At 38.9% G+C, this 23,424-nt stretch overlaps 1 protein-coding gene and 1 long non-coding RNA gene across 3 annotated transcripts; one reads left to right on the top strand and one right to left on the bottom strand.

Annotated features, from left to right (window-relative positions):
• Positions 1-921: 921 nt before the first annotated feature.
• LOC148727684 (uncharacterized) lies at positions 922-22,012 on the bottom strand. 2 transcript variants are annotated; one of them, XM_088762419.1, is made up of 5 exons: positions 20,058-22,012; positions 18,873-18,987; positions 16,669-18,266; positions 16,007-16,200; positions 922-1,010 (listed from the first exon to the last, which is right to left on the bottom strand). In XM_088762419.1, the coding sequence occupies exons 1-5, from the start codon at positions 21,882-21,884 to the stop codon at positions 1,007-1,009; spliced, it is 3,738 nt and encodes a 1,245-aa protein (XP_088618545.1). In that variant the 5' UTR covers positions 21,885-22,012; the 3' UTR covers positions 922-1,006. The 2 variants fall into 2 exon arrangements, with proteins under 2 accessions (XP_088618545.1, XP_088618544.1); XM_088762418.1 differs by lacking the exon at positions 922-1,010 and having other exon boundaries at positions 13,862-16,200; positions 20,058-22,011.
• LOC148727685 (uncharacterized) lies at positions 8,688-12,770 on the top strand. Its single transcript, XR_016002234.1, has 4 exons — positions 8,688-9,196; positions 10,890-10,925; positions 12,196-12,263; positions 12,670-12,770. It is a non-coding gene; the product is annotated as an uncharacterized LOC148727685 (long non-coding RNA).
• Positions 22,013-23,424: the final 1,412 nt, after the last annotated feature.

Here is a 23,424-nt window from a genome sequence, read left to right on the forward strand (position 1 = left end):
GCTAGAGCGCTGGACTGTTGTGCAGGAGGTCGAGGTCGATGGTTCGAGCCCCGGCCGGACCAACACTCAAGGTCTTAAAATAACTGAGGAGAATACGCTACCTTTCTATAATATCAAGAAATGGATGGACATTCTAGTATTCTTGGATAAGGACGAATAAACCGTAGGTCCCGTCTCCTGCATCTATTAATTAGTTAATTTGGTTAGGCAGGGGACGTTAAAGAACCCACCGGCGAGATTACTGTGATGTGGTCTGGCCTGTTTACTGGGAATTGGGGGGGAGGGGGCATCTTCAAATAAGTTTCCTTCGATTGTTTGTAAAATGCTGATGCAGTCTGGCCAAAGTCCCCCGAAAAGTGTTGTGATGCGCATCTGATCATATCCACATGTTAATTTGCGCAATATAAATATATAATCATCAATTATCATTAATTGGCACCAAGATCGCACCAGCTACCTAACAGCTAACTTGTTCCTCAACTGGATCCTCTTACCTGATATTTCCTTCGCTATAGGTTCCGTTTTAAAATTGTCAGTTAGGTCTTTCTCTCTTCCAGGAACAAGTCTTGTTCCTCTTCCCATACTGGAACCAGTTTGGGTTACTTCATCCTTGGAGAAAATGGAGAACACATTGCCACTTTGAGGATTGCAAAATATTTTAGCATATGTAACGGAATTTACTCCGTACTATTTAAACTATTTGTACATCAGCACGGACTTTAAATCTTTAGATGTCATTGCTCCGACACTACAAGGCTACGTGCGAGTTGCAAACATCACTGTCGCTTACGTTTGACCGCCACTTGTCTCGCGACTAATATTGATAGAGCTGTTTATAAAGCTTTTCGAGATAATATCATTCGCGCAGTATTAAGACCGATGAGCTTTTTTATTTCTTAATGGTTGCGAGTCACGCATAACACTCACTTGTACAGACTTTTAAGCCGCAATCGTGATAGTTTTCTTATGACTGCTTTTCCCTGAGTCGTCTGCGTGGGAATTCAAATTAGCTGTTTGAGTAAATAACAAAAAGTTATCACAATCCAATTCCAACAATAGGGACCGACGCCAAATGTAAAACACTACGTAAACATGGAAGTCCTGCTACACCCCTATCGATAATATTACCAGCAAAGTTCACGCCATTTACATCGCACCCAGCAGGTAAAATTAACGGATCACTCACAGTTTCTGGGCAACGAGTCGATTTTAAATCGTCACGATTTATAAGTCACTCGATAAACGATTTAAAGCGAGACTCGTTTGTTTGTGAATAGAAACGAGACTCGTTTATAGAAACGAGACTCGTTTGTAGAAACGAGACTCGTTTGTAGAAACGAGACTCGTTTGTAGAAACGAGACTCGTTTTTAGAAACGAGACTCGTTTGACAAAACGAGAGTCGTTTTGCGAAAGAAGGCTCGTGTGCCAAACTTTGCTCTTGGCGCATGCGCAGAAGTATAGTTTTTTTCCAGGGTAAAGTTTTAGGTTCAAGATAAGCTGGGATTTTGCTGCAATTTGTTAAGGTAATCTCTATTTTCTTTTTCTTGGGATTACAAAGTGCAGGGAAGGCCTAAACCGATATTTTTATAGAGCTTCTGGCATAAATTTCAGCAGATAAAGTAGCACTGGATATTTGTGTCGAATTAAGTTCAAAGCTTGAATCGGATCCTATCCCATTACTAAGGTTAATTCATTTTTCCACAACAAGAGGGAAACCAGAAATTAAAACCATGAAAGATGTACATTTTGATAAATAAAAATTAAATGCAGAAACTTCATATTCATTATGCAAGGAATATTTCATCATATTTTGCTGTTTTAGACTTTTTTCCCTTCAAGCAGACGCATAGCTGTTTGAACTTGGGCTTTCTCTATCGCACATCTGGAGTTATCTTTAGGAGACTGCCCTATTGCCATTTGTGCTGTCGTTACGCAATTTTGTCATTTCCAATCATGGATAAGTCTACTTGTTTTTATTTTTGCCTGCTAGAGTGTAATGAATGTTGTTATGGTACTAGACAATAATCAAAAAAATATATTACTATATAGCAGTAGGTTCTTACAGATGCCAAAGGTTGAAATTGAAAAAAAAAAAAAGCCGAATTTATTTCGGGCGTTTCCTTCGGAAAGCCCGAGTAATTTATGAAAACTGTATTCATAGAATACATGATCTAAAAGTGCATGATCATTTCTTTCTTAAAATGAATTTTTTCGTCGTAAACTATCTTTTATCTCAGGGATCTCATCAAAATAAACGCAAATCAAAATGACAAATCTAATTCGCTATGAAAAAATGCTCTGACATGTTTATGTTTAGGAAAATTTTCTAGATTATTACAGAGATGAGATTGCTTCGTTAAGGATATTTTTAAGAAAGAGAGCTTTGATTTAGTGATTGTTTGTGAATTTTTAAGAAACAGATAACGAGATTAATAATTATGTACCTAGCAGCTGCCATCCTGGGGGTCGACCCTGGGGTCATACGGGGGAATAGACTTTCGTCGCCAATTTTGCATTGAAGTGCATTTGCACCTCCGAGACGAGACACATGGGAAAACACCCACTGGATTTTTACCATTGCCGCCATCTTGAGAATCAAAGATCCTTACCATGGTGACTGGCTATTACCATTGATACCTACAGATGTAAAAAAACTACTACTACTACTACTACTTTTTCCAGTTAGTCGCCGGCAAAAAGCCACATAGGATGTTTTTAACTTTGAGCCCTGTATAGCCCTGTATAGTAAACACAAGCTGAAGTAAGTTTTAGTTTGTGGCAAATAACATTCTTTTGGAGCATTACATTGTTTGAGTTAGTAGAGCATACTTCTTTGTCCCCAGGGGAAGGGCATTGGTAGCTTTATATTGAACAATGTTATTGTTGTGCAGTAAATGGTTTGAACCCGGGGGTAACATGTGAAGGTGTAGTCTGATCGTCCGGGTGAGTGTAGTCCTGAGAAGGACTGTTGTCGGTGGCAGTGACTGACGTTTCGACAACCTGTGCGGAAGTCATCATCAGAGTCAAGTGAGTGATTGTTGTCAACAATCACTCACTTGACTCTGATGATGACTTCCGCACAGGTTGTCGAAACGTCAGTCACTGCCAGCGACAACAGTCCTTCTCAGGACTACACTCACCCGGACGATCAGACTACACCTTCAAATGTTATTGTTGGTTAGGGGGCTTAGGAAATTCCTTTGCAAATGCCCAGGGTTTCCCCGGGGTCACCCTCTCCCCCCCTGGGACGGCCGCTGATAAGTGCATAATGACCATAATGACTGAAACAAAAACTTTTGTTATCAGTTGCATATAATTATAGCTCGTTGACCTCTTTGCCTCTGGAAAATGTTGTCAAATAATACCATCTGGCCCGATTACAGTCGACTAATACATATTGGAAAACTTTATATCATTTATTCTCATCACATTTGCAAAGATAACTTTTTGACAGGTATTGAAAGAAAAGTTAAGGCTATTTCAATATAGAAGACATTGCATGATAATTTTTGCACTTATTAATAACTTCATCTACACTTTAACTAGGTTTTTCGTTTCCTTCTTGCTGAGATTCATTATTTTTCTTCTTTCTTCTCTTTCGGGTCTTCTTTTTCTTCCTTTCTGGTTCTGTGAGGATAGTAAGAAGAAATTGTTGTCGTCAGTTGTCTATAGGTTTTTGGTCATGCGGGATTGGCCTGAATTTCCCATTTTGGAATGCTTTGAGCAAATTAGAAAACTGGAGAAATTCTTCAGCCATGAAACTTAATGAATTTTGTTTGTTAAATCTTACCCTCACTTAAAGTTTTCCTCTCTTCAATGTCATGTCTTTGCCCTCCCATGTCCTTGTCATCTTTAAAGTTAAAGGGAAAGGCCTTGATTTTTTTTCTTCTTGCAGTTGGCAGTTAAATTTGTATTATGCATGAGTCTATAAAAACATAACTTTATAAAGGTGATTTCTTGTTACTTTATGTAAAGTTTGCTATGTTTAGAAGTACAGAAACAAATAGGTTTACAGCTTCATTTTTTCATTTTTAATTTTTTAAAATTCTGTAAAGAAAATTTTTCCACTTACCAGGAATAGTGGAATCAAGGGATTTATCAGTATCGGGCTTCATACACGAGTAAGTCCCTTTAGAACTTCTGCAATAGAACCTTCTGCTATCAGATCACACTCTACACACAGTTCCCGCAAGCCAGCATCCTGGAAGCGTTTGCCAGTGTTGGACAACATGGTGCATGCTGTGTGGAATACTTCCATTTTCATAACCATATCTTTCAATTTTGCGCTTTGTTTCCATTGTCCCTCGCTTGCCTTTGCATACAGTGTTAAGTCAATGACGAAGCCGATGCTCTTTAAGTTGAGCGTGTTCTTTACCTTGAGAGACTGCACTAGAACCTTGTGAACGGTAGCCATGTCATTAGCAGGCACATCGATACTCGGGAGATACCTGTTGACAGCCAGTGAGATAGTTGAACCTCATTAAGGACAGAAATGTTAAATCCATCCTAGCCACTGGCTTTTTGGTTCCTGCACCAGAAAGGGTCTCCTCCAATCTATCTATAATACCCCACGGGAGTGTTGCTTTGATATATGGCTTGATAGTTTCAGGCAAAGGACCGATCTCATGCCCCAATCGGTGTGGCATCTGGATAAGTTGAACATTGTTCGGCATACGGTAACAGTATTTGCTTGGGTGGTTTTTGTACTCCTGCCGTAACTCCTTAAATAATGTCCTGGCCAAAAGAGGTAACAAGGCGCCGCACGCGATCAGAATATTCCGCCGAGATGTGTGTGTGTTGCCAGTTTAGAGTATAGAAACGCATCTAGTTCTTCTGAAAGTTTGACTGCACTATCACATAGCTCAGTAGGTTTCGGAGGCCATGACATCTTACTAATATTTGGGTGAAGTGCATCACAGAAGTACAGGCCAGCTTAAGATTCACATATAAATATGAAAGGAAACCCTCTGTATTAACATCTGAAGTTTCTTCTCGGATTACCCTAGACGTGGGTGTGATGGATTTTCAGAACGGTTTACTTTTAAGTGTAAGCAGATGCTGAAAGTGTGGCCTGAGAAAGGCTTTGAATGGCGACGCACCTCATTTCTGTGTTTTCAAACATACAACCATTTTTCGCGATTTTCTTTACATATCAAGAAAAACATCTCGATTTCTCCTTTGATGCTGATCATGATCACAGACTTTCTTTTTTTGAATTTGTTATTTCATGCTATTCTGACATCTTACTTTTCTACATTTACATATCCGCTCGCTTGCACCGGCTCTACAATCTCTTCTTTTCTACTTTTTATTCCAAACAAGTTAATGAAATGACTTATATCTACTTGTACGTCTTTGGCAGGAACAACAGCAATCCATCGTTTCATGAAAAACATCTTCCCGTCATTGCTTTGTGCAGTGGCTTTGGTTGGATGTTTTCCACGCATCGAGTGGCAGTTTGGGAGTTTACAATGGAAAAATTTGATTAAGACAAAAAAAAAAAAACTGTTAAAACATCAATCGATCCCTTCAGAAAAACACACTTTCTGTGTTGAGTCCATCACCTTTTCAATCAACCAATAAAAAAAATTCAATTGCCGTATTCTGGTTCTTGCTCGCAAGAAAGTTGAGAAATCTCCAATTAAATCCATATATAATTAAACTATACCCGTGTGTTTTGAAAGGTAGAAACCAAAGAATTTGCTACAATAATATTTCTTCTGATTGGAAATTATTGAATCAAGGTACTACTCAAGGTAGCGTAAGCGGACACTAACTATTCCATATTTTTATAAATGATCTAGAGATCTATTTAGATACCCTGCCAGTGTTATTCTAGTATGCTGCTGTTTCACTGAAATATCATTGCTCCTGTTTACAAAGTTAAAGACATGTCTGAGACATTGGTCAAACATTTCTTAGAGTGGATAGAAAAAATGGAATGTTATTTAACCCCAGCAAATGTAAGGAGCTTACAGTCCTTGAAAGGCAATCATGAATTGTACCCTCCTGTGTTAGGGATCCCTAGTTGTACTTATGCGAGCATTCTAGGTGTCACCTTTCAGAGTGACTGTAGGTTCAATACACATGTTAAAGTGCACCTAAACCCAAAATTTTTTTTCGCTTAACGAAATAAGCTTATTTTTTGGAGTATTTCTGTGCAAAAATTTTTTAATTTGCTCAAATCTTTAATTTTCTATGCCCAGTCAAAATACGGAAAATCGGCCGCCATCTTGCCCCACGACCGAGTTTAAAGAAGAATGGCTCTAGCGGGTAATGTGACGTCAAATCGAGAACACGAAAGTCTGCATCTCACACATTTTCACTTGTTTGGGAAGATTGTCGTCGATATTGTCCGAAATATGCCGACTAGGTGTGTTGTATGAAGAATGTATGAAGCGCGATACCCTCTTGCAAATTTCGCACGTTGCTACATCCTTCTACAATACACTTAGTCGGCATATTTTCGGACAATTATCTACTACAACCTTCCCAAACAAGTGAAAATGTGTGAAATGCAGACTTTCGTGTTCTCGATTTGACGTCACATTACCCACTAGAGCCATTCCTCTTTAAACTCGGTCGTGGGGCAAGATGGCGGCCGATTTTCCGTATTTTGACTGGGCATAGAAAATTGAAGATTTGAGCAAATAAAAAAATTTTTTCGCAGAAATACTCAAAAAAATAAGCTTACTTCGTTAAGCGAAAAAAATTTTTTGGGTGTAGGTGCACTTTAAAATGCCTCTATGTCCTTAGATGTCTACGTAAAGAGGGGTATAAGCAGGTACAAATAGACTTTCTTTTCGATTCCTTAGTACTTCCCCGATTTCACATATGCCCATATGGAGCATCAGACTCCGACCTCACCCCACTACAATGTTTTTTTCGATCGTTGGAAACGGAATTTTATTACAAGAAATCACAATTTACGATCAATTTTACAGAAGCAGCAGTATTTTTAAAAAGGTTTCTAAGGCCGCCAATCACCCCTGTCGCTCTTTATTCCGCTTGTAAAGGCCTGCAGCTACAACTTACGGACTACGTCTGGCACCAGAACAAGCATCAAAAGTAAACGTTTTAAAAATACATTCGTTGGTCGTTTAATTTTTAGACATAACCTATATGACAATTTTTAACTGTAATCAAGTGGTAAATTTAATTTTGTGGAATTATTAACCTTTTAACTCTTTTAACTCAAATTGCTTGTAACATTAGGACTGTATTTTTCTGTTTTGAATCAATAGAGACCATTATTATTATTGTTATTACTATTATTATTTATCATTATTAAGCGCGCTTATTTAAGGTTACTTCCTACCTTCAGAGGCTAATTTGTTTTGGGACTAGATTGAAGTTACACTTTTTAACTAGTGTTTGCAAAAGAAAAAAAATTAAAAATTTCAAAAAGCGTCCGACTTATTTAAAAAAAATGTATTTCGAATAAAAGTTAATAAATCAGGAAGGTGTCATAATCTCGTAAATGGGCGAACCCCCGGGGGAATATTCGAATATTAGGAGGAATATTACATCGCGCCCTTGACAAATTTCATACGTGGAAGTAATCTGCTCGTAGAAAGTCTTTTCTCGTGGATATAACACAAAACTCAAAATTAGAGAAGAGTCCTTGGGTAAAGAAAAAGAGAAAAAGGTCCAAAGAAGAGAGAGATGGCAGCATTTTGTCAAAAAAAAAAAGAAAAAACAAAACAAAACAAAGCGACAAAGGTTCTTGGTTTGGCCAGGAGCCGTCGACAAGCTTGGCATCCACTGAAGATCGACAGCATTCAATTATCCTTGGGGCAAAGAGCGGAAAAATTAAAGTCAACACCACAGAAGGTTGTAAACAAGATTCTTCGTTGGAATCTGACGAAACCGATGGAGAAAAAGAAGAATGCGACAGATTTACCCTTTCTGCCGAGGGTTTTCTCTTCGCCGACTTTGTCAATTACAAAACGATCAACAGGGCGAGAAAAAAAAAAAAAAGACTGCTACACGATACTTTTCCCGGGACAATCTTGATCCATTGTCATTGACGGCGGGTCTCGTCTTTCTCATTGGTTTGCGGTTTCGGGAGGCGAGATAATCTCCTGGTGTGGCGCAAGTTGTTTACAAACCTTTGGGAGCTAAAATCTCGCATTTGATTTTGAGAGGAATACATCCACTTTGAACGAATTTATAGGGTATGTAGATTTGACCAATTTTCGTGAAATTTCGCCAAAACATTCCCGGGATGATGACGAACAAAAGTGTGTCAGGAAATTTTGATCTTTTAAATATTTTTTACGTGGTGTCCATTTACGCAAAACGCTTCGCATATTTTTCGCTACTCTAACTTTAGATGCGAATATCCAGACAACCAATCAGAATATTGGAAAAGCCTGACACATTTTTGTTGATTGATACCTTGTGAATGAGACTAGGCAGCCATTTTTCTCGTGCCGCGGGATCCGATACCTGATAAATTCAATAGAAAAACACTCGGTCGCTTCACGCCTTTCCGGCTCCTGACACTTCCTAAGTGAAAAAATCGCCGAAATTATATTTCTATCGTAAATTGCATTTATTAACCTTTGTTTTGATGTCTAGTTTGTTAGGGTTTTCTTCCAACTAGCGCGCGTACGAATTTTCTCCCGAAGGACATCCGCGAAGGTAGGAGGTAACCTTAATTTTTGGGCTTTCAGGTTGGGCGCTTATTTGAGGCTGGGCGCTTATTTGAGGCTGGGCGCTTATGGTAACCCATTCTCCCTGAGGTCATACCGCTGACAAACGCCAAGATGCCCCTAGGCTCGAGATTGAACTTTCCCACGCCGGCAAAGGTCCTTGAATCAAGCGCAATGTCATTCAAATTTTTACTTTGCCATCAAGGTCGTAATTTTACATCTTAGATTTACTGGCTTCGTTCACGCCTTCAGCCTTATCTTTTTCTCCCTTCGATGTTTTTTTTAATTTTTAACAAGCACAGCGTGTTCCAACTTGATGTGACAGCTTAGACTTAGTTATGGCTTAGAGAGGAAACCAGCAGCTACAGCCACAATGGTACGCGTGTGTCGAGAATGGCAGTCGTTTTAGAAGTTGCTTAACGAGAATGTAGTGGAATACATCACATAAACAATCCATTTCTGTTACATGATGACACATCTATGCTTTTGAAATGATACCGGTTGCTACGTTGTTTACAAGGCAAGAGTCGAGAGTCGGGTAAGTACGTGACTAAATTCAGCTGAATTTTATAAGTTCACAGTTCAACTTATGTTACAAGTAAGCTAGTGCCACGTATTCTTATTACAGTATCATACATGCCAAGCAAAGGTTTTGATTACCCTCCTGTCCAATAGCCAAAGGGTTTTTGGGCGGAATTACGCGAAACAATTCCATGTTTAAATAAATTTGGCCCCAGCGTTTCATTATTCAATAACTATTTACAATCAGGCTTGTTTACTGGAGGTTTGAGATGGATCCAAAAACGAACGCAGCTCCTCTAAGGATTTGGGAAATTTTTCTTTATAAAGTTCCCTGTGAAATCTGTGTCACTACGTTCCGAAAGTAAAGATGACCCATGATCTGACCTTGAACTGAGTTCACTTGCAAACGAGGATACGTTCTTAATTTACGTTGATTTGGAGTCTGGCCCAGTTACAACGCCGAATTTTTCTAGGACACGAAGAAGCTAATCAACTACTTTAACCAAGTACGTCAAAATATCGATTTTTAACCCTGTCATGTTGGTTCGTTCCGAATATTACCTTTTTCTTGGATTAAAAATTAAAGCTAATTTTAATAAGTAACTGGCGTGACCAAGCAACTATCATTATGCATTGTTTGCGGTATTATTTGTCTCCACATTTCTTATTCAATAAACAATTTAAAAAGAAAGCTCCTAACTGGTTCAAGGCCTTTTCTTGTTATTTCCATAATATTAGGTCAATCTTAGTCAGTAGGGCTCAATGTTTTGACCCTGTGAAAAGGTTATTCACTTGAAAAACGAGTGTAAGGGTGGCCCCTTATTTTTTTCAAGGTGAGAGTTAAGTACAGTGATCTACGTATGCTGTTCCTCGGTGAAACCAAAAGTTGACCTTTTCATTTGCCAAATATTGTTTATAAATTATTGTAATTCATTGTGAGGTCCAAACAATGGATGCAAGTTCAGAATCTCAACCACTGAACTTTATCATTTGGTTAGAGCCATTTGAAAGACAAATTACCAGATGAAGTAAAAGGAAAGAAAAATAGAAATGTAATGCCACATTAGCCATGATGCGTGGAGGTTATGATTTTGATGGATCTTCATTCATTTATCTCATGCATTATGAAGAATTGAAACAACTCAGAAGGCAGATATGTTTCTGTACTTTCCATCTCGTATTTATTCGCTCAGGAGAAAAGGCACAGAAATTTTAGCAATCTGTAGTAATTTAACCATATTGCATAACCAAGTTATAAAGGGGAAGAGCTTGAATATCCAGCCCAGGAGAGGTAGGAGATGACTTGGCTTAGTAAAAAATGCATTATCAAAAACCAGGTAATTGCCAAGTCAATTAGGTAGTGGAATTATCACAACCTTGGAAATATGTTAAGAGTTCATTTATAAATTTTAAAATAGGAAGAACATTGTTTATCCTGAGATCACTCTCTCCGCTGATGGGAAACATTGAAATCAAGGTTAAAATTCAGAAAAGGAGTATTTATGCACCCATTATCAACAGCTATTTTTTTATGAAAGGCAAGTAAAGCAAACAGAATCAACTTCTTAAAATAGTTTCCACTTGATTAAAGTTCAGGGGTGATATTTAAAAAATTATACAGCACTCAATGGTTCCTTTTCACTCTCATTTAGATTTTTTCCTCATTTAGTGGTACCAGTGACTTGGCTAACATATTTGTTCTTTTACAGAAATTTGGACAATTCCCCTGGAGCTTTATTCCAAAGGTTAGTATGATTGTCCCTTATTTTGTATCTATAGTTCAACTTGCTTATAATACTAAGACTCATAGTGTTTAATGGAATTAAATTTGCTGCAAATCTAAAGCTATCACTTGTAGAGGATCCATATACCTTGACTGGCCCCAAATTAAATGCTTTCTTTTTAGCTTGTTTAGGATACTGCTCTTAGACTTGCTGAGGATACTGGTCTTTGACTCACTGAGGATACTGGTCTTTGACTCGCTGAGGATACTGGTCTTTGACTCGCTGAGGATACTGGTCTTTGACTCGCTGAGGATACTGGTCTTTGACTCGCTGAGGATACTGGTCTTTGACTCGCTGAGGATACTGGTCTTTGACTCGCTGAGGATACTGGACTTTGACTCGCTGAGGATACTGGTCTTTGACTCGCTGAGGATACTGGGCTTTGACTCGCTGAGGATACTGGTCTTTGACTGGCTGAGGATACTGGGCTTTGACTCGCTGAGGATACTGGTCTTTGACTCGCTGAGGATACTGGTCTTTGACTCGCTGAGGATACTGGTCTTTGACTCGCTGAGGATACTGGTCTTTGACTCGCTGAGGATACTGGTCTTTGACTCGCTGAGGATACTGGTCTTTGACTCGCTGAGGATACTGGGCTTTGACTTGCTGAGGATACTGGACTTTGTAAGTCTGGCTCATTGAGAAGAAGTCTGGTTGACTCGCTGAGAATAATTCTGGTTGGCTCGCTGAGAACAAGTCTGGTTGGCTCGCTGAGAATAATTCTGGTTGGCTCGCTGAGAATAAGTCTGGTTGGCTTGCTGAGAATAAGTCTGGTTGGCTCGCTGAGAATAAGTCTGGTTGGCTCGCTGAGAATAAGTCTGGTTGGCTCGCTGAGAATAAGTCTTGTTGGCTCGCTGAGAATAAGTCTGGTTGGCTCGCTGAGAATAGGTCTGGTTGGCTCGCTGAGAATAAGTCTGGTTGGCTCGCTGAGAATAAGTCTGGTTGGCTCGCTGAGAATAAGTCTGGTTGGCTCACTGAGAATGAGTCTGGTTGGCTCGCTGAGAATAATTCTGGTTGGCTCGCTGAGAATAAGTCTGGTTGGCTCGCTGAGAATAAGTCTAGGTGGCTCGCTGAGAATGAGTCTGGTTGACTCACTGAGATGTTTGGTATTGCTATAATAAAAAATTATTTCAGCCAAATTTTCTGAAATAGGGTTAGTTGTAGTGGGAGTATGTCTTTCTGTCATTAGAAAGACATACTCCCACTTGTTTTTTGTTCTTTTTTTCCCCAGTACAACTTTCTGATGTCAAGTAATGGATCTTTACATTGTAACAATGAACCTGTGAATGAATAGAGGTGGTAGGTGTGAATGATTTAAATCCTATTGTGGAATTTTAAGGTAACATGCCCCACCTTTCCTCCCCCCCCCCCCCCAAAAAAAAAAAAAAAGGAAATAACCAGAATACTAAACGCCAAGTTGTCAGCCCTTTCTCTTACAAGTTAGTTGATTTAGTTCATAACTTCCTCTCCTTTTTCTTTAATTCCCTTCCTTGCCATGGTTATAATCACTGCCATTTCTGGGTTTACCTTATTTATCATTTTTGGCCTAGAGTTCCTTCTTGTCTCTTGGAAGTCAAATCATCCATCTAGAAGGCCTTTTTTAGTTGAAGATTGTTTCATCTTTCTATTACCCATGCCTGTCATCTTAAATTGACTTTCACTCAAAATTCACACCTAACTCTTTGTATTTGTTTCTCTTCCACAGTTGATGACTGGGATGGGAATTCACAGAAATGCAAACCAATGATATTTATCATGTGTTAAATAAATAAATCTTGAATATTAATAAAAAATCATCGAAATGTACTGGCTGACTTATGCAAAATAGTTATTGTAGCATGGAAAAAAAAAGGGAGATAATAAGAACCATCTGAATTAAATTAAGTAAGTTTAGATCCTGAAAGTGATTACAGTGAAGGAAAAATGTCTGATTCAGTTAATAGCAAATCAGTTCTTGAAAATCTTGTAAGAAATAATAATGAATGCACAGGGTTTTCAATGAGGTTTTCAGTTCTTTTTTTATGACATGTATTTTTAACCCACTAAAAGGTCAAAATATGTGTATTGCCTCTTGGTATCTAATGAAAGTCAAATCCCTCTAATTGAATATACTAAAACTGTAAATAGTACAACTTCTCTTGTTGTGGCCATCAGTGATATTCAATATTCAGACATTTTTCTATTAAAAACAACATGAACTATTGAAAAGTAATATTGCTTCAATCAACTGATTTGTGAAAACTCCCCTTGGGTGAACATTTTGCAACAAACTTTGATTCGATATCAATAATAGATAAAAAATTCCCTTCTCCTTGCAGTTAAAGGCAAGTACATTACCTACTCATAGTTCATAAAAGCCTTGAAAGTCTTTGAAGATGCTTGAATTCAAAAATTACAAATTCAAGGTCTTGAAAGTACTTGAATTTGAGGACTAGAACTTGATTTTTGCAATGCTTTTTCTCAACAATTTTCAAGTAAAAAATTGCAGTACTTTAATAGAAAAGCTGAGAAATAATGTTAAATAATTTTTAAACTTTCTTATGCAAACCTTTCCAAAAGAGGTCCTTCAATTTATCTAAAACTTGGCAAAGTCATTGAAAAGCCCTTCAATTTCAACCTTTAGCACCTGTAGGAACCTACTCCTATTATTTTGATTATTGTCTAGTACCATAACAACATTCATTACACTCCAGCAGGCAAAAATAAAAACAAGTAGACTTATTCATGATTGGAAATGAAAAAATTTCGTAACGACAGTAACAATGGCAACAGGGCAGTCTCCTAAAGATAACTCCAGATGTGCGATATAGAAAGCCCAAGTTGAAGCAGCTATGCGTCTACTTAAAGGGAAAAAAAAGTCTAAAACAGCAAAATATGATGAAATATTCCTTGCATAATGAATACGAAGTTTCAGCATTTAATTTTTATTTATCAAAATGTACATCTTTCATGGTTTTAATTTCTGGTTTCCCTCTTGTTGTGGAAAGATGAAGTAACTTTAGTAATGGGATAGGATCCGATTCAATTAATTAATTAATTAGTTAATTAATTAGTGCTACTTTATGTGCTGAAATTCATGCTAGAAGCTCTATAAAAATATCGGTTAAGGCCTTCCCTGCACTTTATAATCCCAAGAAAAAGAAAATAGAGATTACCTTAACATATTGCAGCAAAATCCCAGCTTATCTTGAACCTAAAACTTTACCCTGGAAAAAAAAATATATACATCCGCGCATGCGCCAAGAGCAAAGTTTGGCACACGAGTATTCTTTCGCAAAACGACTCTCGTTTCGTCAAACGAGTCTCGTTTTTAAAAATGCGTGTCGTTTCTACAAACGAGTCTCGTTTCTAAAAACGAGTCTCGTTTCTAAAAACGAGTCTCGTTTCTAAAAACGAGTCTCGTTTCTAAAAACGAGTCTCGTTCCTAAACGAGTCTCGTTTCTATTCACAAACAAACGAGTCTCGCTTTAAATCGTTTATCGAGTGACTTATAAATCGTGACGATTTAAAATCGACTGGTTGCCCAGAAACTGTGAGTGATCCAAATTAACTTCATAGTTTTAACGGAGGGAAGCTTGTACGCATTTCCTATAGTTTTTCATCAACTGGCGTTTTGTGCCACGTCGCTAGATGCAATAATGTATTTCCTTCGCGGTTACGAATGTCTAAACGCACAATTCTTTGAACAATGTTGGTTATTTCTACCGTTTCTTTGCTCTCTAAAACGTGAAAATTGGTGTACAATATTATAACTGTCTAGGTTAAATATTAGTGACGTTTCCTTCAGATCGTATTTCGGAACCTCGTGCGTCTCTTCTAGTCGGTCTGTGTACACGGTCTAAGTTTTGCGTTTTTGAAGTTTATTGCGTTTGTTGCGATCATGATCTTTCCGTGGAAAGATCATGATCGCAACAAACCAGCTACAAGGATATTTTATAGACAGATTTAACATTTCAACCTCCCAGTCAAAACACAGACACATCATAATCACTATTCAGTCTGATGGCCGATTGACAGGGGGTTAATCATCACACCGGTTAGTTATCGTATAATATACTGTTTGACCTTATTTATCAACAAGCTTCAATTCATACCCATTATGTGGTTTCCACACTAAATATTATATTTATTACTGAAAAAAGCTACAAATCGATCATATCAAAGTCTCGTAACTTAGCCCGCGGCGTTTCGTTGTAGGTCTGACTGTCGTTTGTGTTTAGCAACAGGTCACCGTTGAAACTCCAAAGCTCACTTATGCGTTATTTTCAAAAATAAGCTTCAAAAAATTTATAAAAACGTGTATAAACACCCTTGAAAGGAATGAAATTTTACTTGATTTTGAAATGCTTTGGAAACGTCCTGCCCATGGGAAACTGTACGTGCATCTGATATTTCCACAACAAATAATTGTGAAAACCGTATGAATGCGACTAAATTCTACCATTGTGAGCGCCTATGTAAGCATCGAGGTCCTGCTGCACCCCTATCGATAATATCAATGACTTAACGAAAATTGTTTTACATAAAAATTGCAAAGCTATAAAATTAATCACACTCATTTTACAACTTATTGAGAATCAAAGTCAATGTTTCTACATTAACAGAACAAAGAATCTTCGCCTTAATATATTTTTAATATATTCTTTGGGCCTTGCTTGCAAGGAATTTAGAGTTTGGAACAGTTTTAATTCTGATGCCAAAACATTGCGTCATTGATAAAGTACTTGCGTTTTCTGTAAATTACATTTTTTTAACTAAAAATTAGTTCTCTTTTTTTTTCTGAAAATCCCTTTGATTGGAATGATCATGGAACGGCAACAACACACCTACTTTTATCAATCTGGACTAGTCTAAGTTCGATTTAAATACGGCTGATGAAACTTTCAGCGTCTCAAAACGCAGGTCTTAGAAATTATAATATCTTAGCACTAAGCCATGAAAAAGCCTGTTTACACAGGCCATCTTAGATCGAAGGGTTTTGTTTCTTTTCTTTTCGTTTGCAAGTGTAGCTGAAGAGCAGGACTTTTCAAAACCAATCTTACATTGGTTGTTCGAGTTCACCAATGATGTCTTCCATACTTGGTCTTGCTTCAGGATCTTGTTGCAGACATCCTCGAATGAGAGCTTGAATCACACGGTTTGTCACCCTGGCAACTTGCTCATCACGCCTGTCAGGATCCGGTAACTCCCGGATGCAAATCTCGCAGAGAAGAACCCCAAAACTGTATACATCAACCTGAGCTCGAAAAGAGAATAACAATGAATAGTTAAACACGCATGAACGTGCATGCTTGCTAGTTTATGTAACTTTTCCTTCTTGTTTTTCCCCTCTCTTGCATTCTGTTTAAGTCACAGAAATTTTGTCTTATTGCTATGCAAACATCGCTATGCAAACAAACCAATAGAGAACCAAACAGTGTACGCTTGACATAAATTCACTGAGGGTGGATAAATAAGCTCGACTCCTCTCTCCAGGTTGAAGTTACCATTTTCATTATCCTTTCTGCGGCAACTTCCCTACAGACTGATATTAAGTTAAGCATCCCACCGGTTTACCAAGGAAAAAGGGTTCGACTCTAGACGGAGATCAGAAGAGATTTTTGGTCCCGAGCCCTTCACAAATTGGTTCAACACCCTACCATAAATATACCTTAAAGCAAACACAGTTAGACATTTGAGAAATAACTCCAAATTTCAGACATACCTTGGGGGTTTGATGTTTAGTATGTGCTTCAGGTGCACTGTATATCATAGCACCAGGACCAACTGTCATGGTCTGCTGCATAACATTAGCCGTGCCATAATCCGACACTTTGCCTCGCCATTGGTCAGCTTGCTGCCATAGCAACACATTGGCACTACTAATGTCGCGGTGAATGATGGGGGATGGTTTCTTGAGGTGAAGGTAGTTTAATGCTCGAGCCACATCCAGAGAAATGACACACACTTCAGTACTGGAAAGAGGTCGCTGCTCTAACAGTGCTCGTAAAGTCGAATCCATGAGCTCTGTCACGAACAAAGGACTTCCTCCATCGTTTGTTGCTCCAATGAACTGAAGCAAACAAGGATGGCGGCATCTGGCGGCAATGCTCATCTCTCTCTCAAACAGTTTGCGGTTGTGATCGGAAAGTATCAACTCGTGCATCTGTTTGACGGCGACAGCACAGCCACAGTACTTGCCTTCGACAACACTTCCCCAACCTCCTTTACCAAGGCATTTCTTCGTCAGCTGAATCTGATCGCGTGAAATGACCCAATCAGGGGTCTGATGGTGTGAACGTTCATTTAACGATCTTTGAGCAGTTAAAAGAGACGTCTTCAACTCGTCTATTTCGTGCTGTTTGGCCCCCTGTAGTCTTCCCAAAGAGGTAACTTCTCCATTTTTTTCCTGTAGTTGCCCGCGAACAGTTGTCAACTGCTTTTTCATCTCGCTAACTTGTCCATCTCTCTCTCTTAGTTGTCCTTCTCTCTCTCTTAATAGTCCATCTCTTTCTTGAAGCTGCCGCTGGGCATTTTTCAACTGCTGTGTCATCTCCTTCAGTTGTTCATCTCTCTCTCGTACTTGTCCATCTCTCTCTCTTAGTTGTCCATCTTTTTCTTGAAACTGCCTCTGGGCATTTTTCAACTGCTGTGTCATCTCCTTCAGTTGTTCATCTCTCTCTCGTACTTGTCCATCTCTCTTTCCTAGTTGTCCATCTCTTTCTTGAAACTGCCTCTGGGCATTTTTCAACTGCTGTGTCATCTCCTGCAGTTGTTCCTCTCTCTCTCGTACTCGTCCATCTCTCTCTCTTAGTTGTCCATCTTTTTCCTGTAGCCGCCTCTGGGCATTTTTCAACTCCTGTGTCATCTCCCTCAGTTGTCCATCTCTCTCTCGTTCTTGTCCATCTCTCTCCCTTAGTTGTCCATCTCTTTCCTGTAGCTGCCTCTGGGAATTTTTCAACTGCTGTGTCATCTCCCTCATTTGTTCATCTCTCTCTCGTACTTGTCCATCTCTCTCTCTTAGTTGTCCTTCTCTCTCTCGTAGTTGTCCATCTCTCTCTCTTAGTTGTTCATCTCTTTCTTGAAGCTGCTTCTGAACATTTATCAACTCCTGTGTCATCTCCTTCAGTTGTCCATCTCTCTCTCGTACTTGTCCATCTCTCTCTCTTAGTTGTCCATCTCTTTCTTGTAGCTGCCTCTGCGCATTTTTCAACTGCTGTGTCATCTCCCTCAGTTGTCCATCTCTGTCTCCTAGTTGTCTATCTCCCTTTCTTAGTTGCTCTTGAACGTTTTCCAGTTGCTGTGTCAACTCCCTCAGTTGCCCTTTTAATTTGAAAATAAAACAACGCAAGTTTCAGCTTTTTGTCTCACAGAGCGTCAAATGAAAGCTAAAAAGTCCTCATCTTTCTCTCAGGGTAAGTGTCAAAGAGACGTTCAAACTTGGGTGCTGAATCCACTGTAGCTGCTATATTTCGAAGGGAATCGCTGTACCCTTTTCTTATCATTTTAGACTCCAGGTATCCGCTTTCTCACTGAATATTTTTTATGCACCTGGTGTGGTGCTTAGGTCTACGAATTACTGAGCTTTTAGGCCTAAATCGCCGGGGCATTAAGTGTCATTTCTTATTCTCCCATGGCCTGGCTTTGTTTTTCACACCTTAACAAAAACATGTTAACCTCGTTTTTTGATGTTTTTTTGTTTGGTTGTTCTTTCGATTTTGGCTTTTCATTTCCCAAAGATCTTAGACAATGGGGAAACCGCCACATTGTATTCATAACTTGGCACCCAGCCTGCTACCCGTTTAAAATATACTAAATTCTTCTACGTTACCTAACAGTGTTACCTAAAAGTTCATGACGGAACTCCGAGTCACACTTTCTTATAACTATTTTCCTTAACAAGTTTGTTCCTCAATAAGATCCTCTTACCTGATATTTCCTTCCGCATAGTTTCCTCTTTAATATTCTCTTTTACATCTCTTTCTGTTGTAGAAACAGATCTTGCTCCTCTTCCTTCAGCAGCTCCACATCCAGTTACTTCATCCTTAGAAAAAAGGGAGAACACATTGCCACTTTGAGGATTACAAAATATTTTAGCATATATAACGGAATTTACTTCGCATTAATTAAATTATTTGTATATCAGCACGGTCTTTAAACCTTTAAATGTCATTGCTCCGACACTAAAAGACTACGTGTGAGTTGCAAACATCATTGTCGCTTATGTTTGACCGCCACTTGTCTCGCCCCTAATGTTGATAGAGCTTTTTATAAAGCTTTTCGAGATAATGTCATTCGCGAAAGAATTAAGACTGATGAGGTTTTAAAATTTCTTGATGATTGCGAGTCATACGTAACACTGACTTGTTCCGGCTTTTAAGCCGCATCAGTAGTTTCTTATTACCGCTTTTCCCTGGGTCGTCTGCATGGAATTCAAATGAACTTCTTGGGTAAGTAACAAAACGTTATCACAATCCAATTCCAACAATATGAGCTGACGCCAAATGTAAAACACAAAGATGCATATTCAGTTTACAGTTCAAGGTCGTTATGTACTGACAGCAAAACGGTATGAATAAATTTTCAGACAAAAGTGTGGCAACCTATAAAATTATGAAAAGACCCACAGAAATCTGTAAAATTATAAAAAGTGACCAGAGTGCCTCGTTATATATCACAATTCGGTCCCAAAGATCACCAGTCAGTAGTTTTACTTCTGTTCGAATTTTCACTTAAATCACTTCGTCAGTATTATTTGTGCAGGCATTAATCGGACGGGTGATCACAAGTTTGTAAATTTGATCAACAGGTCGACCGCTGTAAGGTCCGCCTTCTAGCTTTATCTAAAGGCCTGCTTTAGCTTGAAAGCCACCCTCGGACATGCTAATTTTGACTATCACAGCATCCTAACCAATTTTTTCATTCATAAAATCGGATGAGTTTGAAACCATTTAAAGTGACAGAAAGCCGAAGAAAGGCAACCAGGCGTTACGAAACATAATCAACACAAGATCCTATGGGTAAATGAAGTCACTATTCTCCCATTTCGCGAGGATGCTTACTGTAATAATCTCAGGAAATGTATAAAAGAGTTAAAAATCAAACTTTTTTTACCTTTCTGGCATCGATGTTCGTGGCTCCCAGTCCTTCTTCCGCAGACAAGATCCTTCGTGCCTCGTCAGTCCCGCAGCAGTCCATTGCTGTTTGACCATTCTTGTTTACAAGCTTTGTATCCGCACCGAGATCTAACAGCAACTCCAGCATTTCTTTCAAAGCTTCTACTCGTTCAGGTCCTGGTACAAAAGTCACGGCTAAATGAAGAGGAGTGTTTCCTTCTGTGTTAACAGCATTCACATCACACCCTGCATGTAAAATAAGCTTCATCGTCTCAATACAAGGAAGTTTACACACTGTTTGCACTCGACCCTTTGGAACTGGAGTGTTATGCCATACAGCCAGGTGCAGAAGTGTATTTCCATCAGGGTGGGAGCAAGGATTTGAGTGCAGAAATCTTTGAAGACAGTTAATAATGTTATCATTTTTCATTTCTGGGAGAACTTGAACCTTTTTGTATATAATCAAGAGATAAAGAGCGTAAAAAAGCAATTTTCGTTCAGTCTCGCTTTTGTTCTCCTCTTGCAATTTTCCAGACTTAAACGCTTCTGTCAGTTTCCTATTTCCATCAACCAGTTTTTCGAGAATGTTCTCGATATTTTTTGGACTCAAACTGTGTCCATTCTGCACCATTTCTGCAAATAAAGTTGTGAAGCTGTGAAGTTCGTCTGTTTTTGGAATATCGAAGTTCATGGCTATTTCCATCGATCGTGTCCACAAAGGAATACACGACTCGTACTCCTTTGAGTCAGCTAAAACAGCTCCACGGTATTTTATCGGGTCTCTTAATTCTGTATTGTCAGGTCCAAGGATTCTCTCTCGGATAATAAGTCCCTCCATGTGGATAGCATGATCATCGCCTTCTAGCAGAGAAAGTTCCTCAAGAGTTTGACTCTCTTTTCTATTTTGATAAGCTTCCGCGGGTTCCATTTTCTTCTTAGGAAGTGGACGTGATGGGTTCTTATACCTCTCCTCCATTCCCCGCTTCATGAAACTAAATGCTTTCCCAGTGTCATAAGAATTGCGATCATTAGCGAAGCTGGCACCGAGAAGTTCAAGAGCATCAATTCTCTGTTCCTTTGTACATTCTGGTCGGCTGATAAAATACTCCACTATTTCATTTTTACAATAATTACTGCCTACAAGAAGTGGTGTTACACCTTTAAGATTGTGTTTTTGTTTCGCTCCCAAAACTAGCAGCTTAGCAACTATCTGAACGTGTCCCCCTTCCGCAGCGAAGTGAAGACATGTTTCTCCATTATTGTCTTCCTGATGTATATTTGCGCCACTTTCGACAAGAAAGGAAACAACATCCATGTGACCATTGTAACATGTTGTCATCAGAGGAGTACGATTGAAATCATTGCTTGCATTTACATCGGCCCTATTCTCAACCAAACAGCGCACAATATCAGGACGTCCAATGGAGGCGGCAGCTTTCAAGGGAGTCGAATTTGTCGATGTTCTGCCGTCGACGTCGGCGTTTTGTTCGATCAAGAGTCTCACAACATCAAGATGACCTTTTGCAGCAGCGATCCACAAAGCTGTACAACCCTTTATAATAACTTCTTCATCCTTAATCGTTCCACGAGCCTCGATGTTTGCTTTATAACGTAAAAAGACCTTCACAAAATCAAGCTTTCCATCACGAGCAGCGATGATGAGAGGAGTGGCAAAGTCGTCACCATCTTTGATGTTTGTTTCCAGAGCGGTTTTTCTTGATTTGGCGTTCATCACCCTTAGCGAATCAAGCAGATCCGAACCGTCATCACGAGCAGCATTATAAGCTGTAGTTACTTCACCACGAACGGATGCTTTATTACCCATTTCAAACAACACAAACGCAAAACCTCTAAACCTTGCTACGCTCAACCTGGATTGTTTGAGCAAAACAACATGTACAAAATTTTGAGGTCAGAACTTTGCATGAGCAGGCCGTCACGTTTCAAAAAGCAATTAATCTTACCGATAATTTGTGCAGTCTATATACTGTTTTAGTATAATTTCAGAGCTGAACAAAGAGTTTCCGGCAATCTGATTGGTCGAGTGGTTCCTTATATGACGCTATATAAACCGCTCCGCGCGGGTTATATAAAATGTTAATAAATGTTACTAAAATGTTATGATTTTAGAATTTTCTGTTGTTCAGCTCTGAAATTATACTAAAACAATTATTCGCCTCAGGTTCGGTGAATATTGTCGAATAATCCCCTCGACTTCGTCTCGGAGATTATTCGACGATATTCACCTCGCCTTCGGCGAATAATTGCTTTAAAGTAGAAAAGAACTACGAGTTGCTTCACCTCAAAAAGAAAGGTTTACTGTCGAAATCCCGTTCATAAACCTTTTTATTTTCTTTCAATAAATACCCAGTTGCGTTACATTTTCTTTCGTGATAGGCATGAATTTAACCTTTTCGCAATCATAATCTCCCCACTAGAAACCAAACTTTCCTTCTTTCCGAGAAAGCGCGGAGTGTGACACATATTTCTTCATTTAGGGAGGGGAGGGAGAAAGCCCAACTGATCTGGAGACTTGTGACGGTATGAATGAATGGAACTATGGGCTTGAGATAAATTTGAAGCATCGTGCACCGCCCAATAACTACGTAGACAAAAATATTTATTATTTTCACCTCCTACTCAAAACAGAGACACATTTGTTAAATGACCACTATTCAGTTTAATGGCTGAAGTTATATTAATAATAACACCGTTTGACCTTATGTATCGCCAACCTTCAGTTCATACCCAGTATATGGTTTGCAGCGTGCATATTATACTTAATACATTTTATACTTGAAATACACACCAGAAACCATTAATCGTCTCGATTACGTACAGCTGTTAACTTAAATATTGTGATTTTCATGAACAGGCTCAGAGGACTGAGGAGCGTGGCGACTCTTAAGTGCCGTATGCATGAGCGAGCACGTTCACTTAAAAAATGCGGCAAACTGAGTTTAATTAAAATAAGTCGTAGAAGATAAATCCTCCTTAACATAAATTGGTATTCTTGACTGAAGACTTCTCAAGGTAGCGAGACAGGGCGAAGTGATTATCAAATCTAGTTTTCTTCTCCAACCGAAAGATAAGCGTTCTACCCTTTCGGGCGACGCACAGTGTAATTGAACTTCGCCAGTTGCTGGTTTCAGGGAGCCATTGGGGTGCTCGATTCGTCACCATGGCAACTTGTTCGTTGCGCCTGCCTCATTACCAGATAGCTTATCAGTCATTTTATAGAACACACGCGAAACCTCTAAATTATAAGATCTTAACCTGGTATGAATAGAACTTTATGACTTTATTCGTCAAGGTACAAATAAAACTCAGTTTTCTGGTGTTTAGTTCAGTCTATAAATTTTGGT

Source organism: Stylophora pistillata, chromosome 6 (assembly GCF_964205215.1).
Source record: "Stylophora pistillata chromosome 6, jaStyPist1.2, whole genome shotgun sequence".
Lineage (NCBI taxonomy): Eukaryota > Metazoa > Cnidaria > Anthozoa > Scleractinia > Pocilloporidae > Stylophora > Stylophora pistillata.

Excerpts from the sequence above, each read along its gene's own strand:
- LOC148727684 (XM_088762419.1), bottom strand. The coding sequence starts at position 21,884 with ATGGGTAATAAAGCATCCGTTCGTGGTGAAGTAACTACAGCTTATAAT. Across the intron at positions 18,988-20,057 it reads CGAACATCGATGCCAGAAAG|GATGAAGTAACTGGATGTGG; the intron begins GTAAAAAAAGTT and ends CTTTTTTCTAAG. Across the intron at positions 16,201-16,668 it reads CTAAACATCAAACCCCCAAG|GTTGATGTATACAGTTTTGG; the intron begins GTATGTCTGAAA and ends TTTCGAGCTCAG.